General features: G+C 50.6%; 1 protein-coding gene across 2 annotated transcripts; it reads right to left on the bottom strand.

The window, feature by feature from the left end:
• Nucleotides 1–266: 266 nt before the first annotated feature.
• On the bottom strand, nucleotides 267–5,271 carry LOC103620342 (interleukin-20-like). 2 transcript variants are annotated; one of them, XM_008638946.2, is made up of 6 exons: nucleotides 3,067–5,271; nucleotides 2,335–2,514; nucleotides 2,167–2,232; nucleotides 1,609–1,761; nucleotides 1,146–1,220; nucleotides 267–1,029 (listed from the first exon to the last, which is right to left on the bottom strand). In XM_008638946.2, exons 2-6 carry the CDS (start codon nucleotides 2,491–2,493, stop codon nucleotides 952–954), a joined length of 531 nt encoding a protein of 176 aa, XP_008637168.2. In that variant the 5' UTR covers nucleotides 2,494–2,514; nucleotides 3,067–5,271; the 3' UTR covers nucleotides 267–951. The 2 variants fall into 2 exon arrangements, with proteins under 2 accessions (XP_008637168.2, XP_017596582.1); XM_017741093.1 differs by lacking the exon at nucleotides 3,067–5,271 and having other exon boundaries at nucleotides 2,335–3,060.
• Nucleotides 5,272–7,262: the final 1,991 nt, after the last annotated feature.

Raw genomic sequence — 7,262 nt, 5'->3', positions numbered from 1 at the left:
AGTGAGGGTGGCACCAGCAACATCCAAAGAGGGAGAGAACAGACCAGAGCTATAAACAATGCTCAGTAAAAATGATCTTGGGGACAAACTGGGGGGATTTAGCAGCACTGAGGTCTGAGTTTGGTGTTTCTGGCATGCCCAGAAGGACACATCAGCCCTGGGATGCCGGAGTGACAGCATCTGCTGTGTAAGGACACCACAGAGAATTCAGAAAGTTTCACCAACAAGAACAAGAAATTCCTCAGAATTTTGACAAACAGACTCAGCACAGTTTCAAGTGGGGTTTATTTACAGGCATGGCAACCGATTTCCACAAGACTCACTACTGGCTGTCAGTAAATTGCACAATACACTCAAGAACCTTTTTCTATTCAGCAACTCCGTATCTTGCACAGAAGTTTCTTTACTGGTAAGGCAGAAAATATCACCTCAAAAGGAAACACGGATTTCTGAGGCCTGACATACCTGCTGGGACCTATTCTTGGAACCATTTCTCACACTGTGCTCCTCATTTCAGCCAGATCCATCAGTGGCAGCAGCCCTGAGACTGAGGTTTATGCAACATCAGCTGCACCAGAGTCCTCCCAGCCAGCACTCAGTGCTCATTCCCCACATTCCCTAGACAAAAAAAATCTATAATTTAAACAATAATTTTAGGGCATGATCACAGCTTATGTCTGCCAGCAAGAGAAACCCTGCTAGGTTTTCCCTTGGAGCATCCTTTGGTAGCAGTCATCGAGGGCGATGCTGATTTAATCAAACTCGTTATTTCCGTCTTAATGAAGACTCTGCCACTGTCCCTGGCTGGCAAAGCTCTCCATGTTAGCCTGGATGCAGCTGGAATTGCTGAGGGGCTGTGCTGATCCAGTGATTTACTGTCCCTCTCATCTCTGCTGTGTGCAAAGCCCCTGCAGCTCCTCAGCCCCGGCTGTGGGTCGTTAACGCCGCCCACTAACGAGATTTCTCCATCCAGTCCAGGAGGATGTCCAGCTCCCCCAGGGACTTCATGGCTGCAGATGTGACATTCAGCTACAATGACATAAAGGATCGAGCTGTAAGCAGAGACCAGCAGTACAACCCAACATAAAGAGAATTTAAATATAAATTTAAATGGTGTTAATTACCAGGCTCAGTCATCAACTCACCCCTTCGTAGTTTGCAAGTATTTGCTTGAATTTCTCTGTGGATTCCTCCCCACACACGCAATTATTCTGCTCATGCTGGAAACATAAGATTAATTCATTAGTCTGGGCAGTTAATTTTTTAAAATGAGATTTCAGTTTCTCATTTTGCTGGGCATCATAGACTGAGACTTTGTGGAACTGTGGGAAAGGCTGCAGGTCCCTAAATCAGACTTTAGCTAACAACAGCTGACTTGGCAGACTCAGGAACAGGACAAATATTGCTCCTGGGGACCAGTGGGGGAGTTTGCTGGTGAGATATAAAAATCTCTCAGTGGACAGAACGCTCTTCACATCACTCTGCTTTGTGTTCTCATTAAAACCATTTCTATAAATAGAGACTTTGCAGCTTTATGGAGCTCTCAGGCTGGTTCATACATGAAACAGTAACAGAAGAAACTCCACTGGAGCAGTACCCAAGACTTACACACTGCTCGAGCTTCCTCCTCGCGCTGAGGAAGGAGTTGGCGATGCTGCTGATTTTCCTGTTCACAAACGAGTCCTCGGTCCTGCAGTGCTTGAAAACTTTGTCCACGTAGAAGGTGAAGAGGTGATGAGTGATGCAGCATCTGTCTGAAGACTTTAAGAAATGGATTTAGTGAGTGAAAGGCCTTCCAAAGGGGTGTAACCTGCAGTGACTCTCTGGGATAAAGCATCTCTAACAGGAAGCCTGTTGTAGCTGAGCACAGCAGGACAGTCTGACTCAAAAAAAGCTTCTTCAGTGCTTGATTGAAGCTGACAAAATATATGGGAAATCATTTTAGGCTGGTTTTCCAGGAGATCCATCCTCAGCAATTCTCACGAAATAAAAGCAGCTGATTTTGCAGCTGGATATCAGAGGCTGAGGCCTGGAGCAGTGGCCCTTGTCTTGTGCTTTGGGGTGTGAGAAAGCTGAAGAACACTGATTTCTGATAGATTGCACTTCCCAAGGTCACATTCACCTGCTTTTGGATCCTTTAAGGGCTCCCCAGCCAGGGCCACCTACCTTAACCTTGTGTAGGGACTGTGGGTGGGACAGGATGCTCAGGGTCTGGATGGGGTCTCTGGATTGCTGCAGAGAGGACAGAGGTGGGCATGGACCTGCTGGCTCCAGAGGGGCTCCAGGAGCTGCCAAGGGCTCCCCCAGCTCCCCAGGACCCTGGGGAATACTCACAATATTGGCTTTAATTGCTGTGAAGCCAGCCCTGATCTCTGTCATGCTCATGGAAACCCTGCAGGCTCCGAAGTGGAAGATTTTGTCCCCAGCTGTCGGCATCAGATTCACCCAGCAGGACATGGAGAAGAGGCAGAGGAGCAAGGAGGATCCTCTCATGTCAGCTGCCTGGGAGACCGGCTCAAGGAAGAGAATATTCCTCATTATTTTCCCAAATAACACAACTGTGATCCATATGAAAATAGACACATTTTATGTAAAACTTGTACATCTGTATTAAAAACCCCATGCTCATTAGGGTCTCTTACCCATTTCTTTTTTGCTCCCCCTGAGCAAGAGAAAAAAAATCAAATGAAGTCAAATATTGAACAGAAGAGCTCAAAAAGCAGAGGAAAATTAAATAAAACATCAGTTGAAAATGCATCTAAATAAACAGAGGTCTTCTGAAAAAACGTTTTCAGAAAAATAAATACAGTGAAATTCAATTTTTAGAAGTCTACTGACACAGAAGCAGCAGGAGGTGCTGAAAGGAGCAGACCCCAAAGTCTGATCCCAAAATAAAGTGTTTTCCCTCTGGAATAGCAGAAGTCAAACACAAGTTTTGTTAGCATTGAAAATTAAGGTTATTAATGAAAAAAAATACTTCAGAGAAATTATAGGAATATTACATTATAGGAATGCAAGGAAATACCCAGAAGGACAAAGAGCAAAGGGATAAATTCAGGATCTTACCTTGTTCTTCGGTGTGGGTTCGCCTCTCTCACCGCTGTCTGACCTGGAGGGCTCCGAAGGACCCGTTTTTATCCCGGTACCAGGAGGAAATAACTCTTGGATTAACTTTTGGGATTTTTCTTGCTTTTCCTGGCATGTATTTCCCTTTGTAATTTGCTGAATTAATGAGCTCGTGCAAGGGACCAGCTCCCTCTCCCACAGGTGTTTCCCTCACCTACGGAGGCGGGAACTCTTGGCATCACTGCGTGGGTTTTCTTTTGGGAAGAGGGATGTGACCAAAGGAGGGACAATCCTGGGGGTCACATCCCCAAAAGTCCCCAGCGTGGAGCAATGCTGACAATCCCCGTGGAGAGGGGCTGTTCCCAGCTCACCACAGAGGTGTTGGGATGGGGGGAGCCCAGAGGCATCACCCCACAGGGTGCCGGTGGTCCCAGCACCCCAGGGCCTCTGGCAATGGACCTGGTAGAAGTGGTGAAACCAAGTCCAGGGCTTTTCTCCATCAATGTCCTGGCACAAGTGGCCTTCCCCTGCCACTTTCAGGGAATCCTGGTCCCAAATCCAAGAAATCTTTCCCCCAGGTTCAGGGAATCCTGGTCCCAGTCTCCTCAATGGCTGGACACTTCTCCATCCCGTGTCCCCGGTGTTGGAGACGCAAAGAAACACGAGGTCAGGGATTTTGGAGGACACAGTCCCACCCTCCTGGCAGGAGAAGCTGTTTCCAGGGTCACAGGTGATTTAGGTGATCATTATTCACAGTCCAAAGCTGTCACCCTACAGGACAGAAATGTCACTGACACTTTCCGAAGTCCCCCAGCCCCGTGGCACAGTGACACCCACGATCATCCCACCACCAGCTTTAATTGCTGATGCAGCCCAGGTCCTCGAGCAGAGCAGGCACATTCTGTTCCCAGCATTTCAGCTCCAGGCTGTGCCCAGGGAACCAGGGTTTGCCAGCTGGGCACACTGTCACACAGATGTGGCAGTGCTGGTGCAAACCCCGGATCCCTGCGCTGTTGGTTCCAAGGATGGTTTGGTTGTTCCTGTAGCGCCTTTGGAGGGAGCTTTGTTCAGTCTACAAACAAAAATGTGCAGCTGAACAAACTCCTTGGAGTTCCTGGGGCTGGGAGGGATGGCCAGCTGGACTTAGAGGGCACTGGGGTGGCAAAGTCGCCCCTCTAATCCCAGAGGCAGCCTCTGGAGCGGGTTCCTGCTGGGAGCAGCAGCCCCTGTTGCAATGAAGGTGTATCTCGTGCCTGTGGGCCAGGGCTGTCCTGCACAGATCTGCTGGTGACTAATTTATTTATTGATAACCAAGCTCAGTCTTGAGCGTAGATCTGTCACCAGGGGAGGACTAGGCAAATGGATTTTCTGCCCAGGCTAGTCAGGGTATTGCACATGGGATTGCTGAAACTGCCCCAAAAGCGCCCACCATGCCTCCCTCAGCCCACTGTAGGGCAGCCTAAGGGCAGGGCCCAGGCTGCAGCAGGCTGGACTTGCCCTGGCTGAGGTGTTGGAGGGATCTGGGGCAGCACAGGCCTGTCAATCCCTGCCTTCCTCCCCTAATTCCCAGCTGCTGCCTGGAATTGCAGCAAAAGTTTTGCTGGGAGCAGAGGAAGTGGCAGCATTCCCGGGAGCCCGGTGCACACCCAGCCCGGTGAGGAAACAAGGGAAGAGGCAGTGAGTTCTTACTTCATTATGTAAATGGCAGATGACATGAAAGGATTTCTTGCTTTTCGGTTTTTTTCCTTTTGGTAACCGAACTGACGCCCAGGATGGGTCAGCCAAGTGCCAGAAGGCAAGAAAGAGGTGTGGATTAAAGGCTGTGGGGGAACTGGAGGAGAAATGCTGGGAAGATACGGGAACACGAGGGAGATGTATTATCGGGGTCCAGGGCCTTGTACAGATCTCTACATGGTCCTGGCTGTGTCCCTCGGCCTCTCTGTCCTGTCACCGACCTTTTGCAAAGCAGAGGAAACAGCAGGACCCTCACCACAAGGGCAAGAAGGAGGAAAACCCCATCGGGGTGGGGGACAACCCAGAGAGATTTTCATTTTTGGGTTTTACTGTCTGTGAAATGGTGGTGATGGGGCACCCCAAGTGCTGGATGTGGGGGATGTCCAAAAGCCTCTCATTTCAGAGCAGATGGGGTGGAACCAGCAGGGTTCCCAGAATGGTTTGGGTTGGGAGGGATCTTCCACGGGCAGGGACACCTCCCACTGTCCCAGGCTGCTCCAAGCCCCATCCAGCCTGGCCTTGGGCACTGCCAGGGATCCAGGGGCAGCCACAGCTGCTCTGGGCACCCTGTGCCAGGGCCTGCCCACCCTCACAGGGAAGAATTCGTTCCCAAAATCCCATCTATCCCTGCCCTCTGCCAGTTTAAAGCCATCAGCACGTTGGACCAAACCCAGATGGAAGCAAATCACCCCAGCTTGGCTTTCCCCAGGCTGTCATCAACCTGACAGCTACAGCAGCATGAAAATACCCTCAATAAAACAGCAAATCATCCCTCTTTTGCTCTGGGAAGGAAGAGGGAAAGAAGAAAGAGGGATTTCTGAAACTCAGCATTGTGACGCTGCAGATGAGCTCAGTAAAATGGGAAGTGATTCCCTCAGGCACTCTCGGAACAGTTAAACCCTTCGGGCACCGCATGCTGGGAATGGGGCAGGGAGAGCGCTCCTCTCCCCGGGAACACTTCCAGGCTGCCCCCAGCTAACGGGGGAGGGCTCCTCCCTCGGGATTTTATGGCAGGCACGTTGTGACAGGGCACCCTAAGAGCAGTTACGACCCAAATAACAAGCCAAGGCAGCAGAGAGGGTTGTGAGCCAGCTGCCCTCGTGCTCAGGAATTAAAGCTCAGCCCTGGGCATCACTAACTTTTCTGAGAAATCACTTCTGCGAAGCCCGTGGTGAGCAGCGCAGTCCCACATCACACAGGCACCAAGGGGCTGAGCCGGGAGCAGAGGGAATATCCCCAGTGCGGCTGGGAAGTAACACTCAGGGGAAGGAGCCTCTGGGACCCCGCTGTGTCCCCACAGCTCCCAGCGCCGCGGGGACGATGCTCAGCCCCGCCAAGCACCGCTGCCACCGAGCAGCGTCACTGCTCTGCTGACAAAACATCTCCAGGGCAGCAGAAAGCACCGGGCTGCTGCAGACCAAGGGCTCGGGGGAGTGACGAACCCAGGAGGCGATCCTGGAGAGCCCGGGGGCGTGACAGGGACGCGACACTGACTCAGCCCCGGCCGGTTACGCTGGGAAACTCAGCTCCCAGCCCTGCTCCATCCATCCCCTGTGCACCCCACTGGTGTTGCTGGGGGTCACTGCAGTCCTGATCCTGCCCTCGCCCAACTCAATTCGTTCCCAATAATTCATTTCAAAGAATTCATTTCATCCTAAAAAAAATTTCTAAAAATCCTTAAAAAAATTGTCGTCGAGCTGTGCTGATCTGAAGGCGCCCCGCTCTCGAGCACTGGTCCTAGATCACGTTCAACATCAGGTTTCCAGTAAAGCGTTTCAGGGTGATAAGGCACCAGTTTCAATAGTGCCTTTCAATGCACTTTTTGTGCTCTAAGAAGTTCTGATAACACTCGACAGCCCAGCCTTGGTTTGACATTCTTTGTCATCGCCCCTATTTCACAGCAGCTTTAGGTAAACCATCATTTCAGATATGAGGCTGATAATGGCTTTTCTCAGGTCCCCAGAGCCAGAGAACCTGAGTGAGAGAAATGCTCCCACAAATTTTAATAATTGAGCCTTGATAACAGCATCCAGCAGCAATATCTGGGCTCAGGAACCTTCCTGATCTCCTTCAGGAAAAGAGCTGCAAAAACCAACTCAGCCACGTGAAACAGAAATGTTTGCAGGGTGTTACAGTGCCCTGATAATGCTGTAGCTCACCAAAACCCCTGTCAGAGAATTGTGATTCCAGCGGCAGAAGGAAATGTTTCCACTTAGTTTTTATGCACTGGAGTAATTTCTTGGACACTTGCAGTGGTGTGATTTGTGAGCCAGCCCTGCCCTCAGCGTAGCTGGGTGTCAATGGCAAGGTGAAATGCAGTGCTCAGCACCTCAAAATTCAAGACTTAATTGTGAAGAAATCCCTGCCGCTCCAATCCAGAGCGGAAACCTCGTTTGAACGAGTGCTAACCTGGCACGATCCTCCTGAACGCAGGCGCCGACAGCAGCACCCTCCAGGTGCCA

Source organism: Corvus brachyrhynchos, unplaced genomic scaffold, assembly GCF_000691975.1.
Source record: "Corvus brachyrhynchos isolate BGI_N302 unplaced genomic scaffold, ASM69197v1 scaffold338, whole genome shotgun sequence".
Lineage (NCBI taxonomy): Eukaryota > Metazoa > Chordata > Aves > Passeriformes > Corvidae > Corvus > Corvus brachyrhynchos.
The sequence above is the reverse complement of the archived record's forward strand: the minus strand, read 5'-3'. Positions and strand labels throughout refer to the sequence as shown.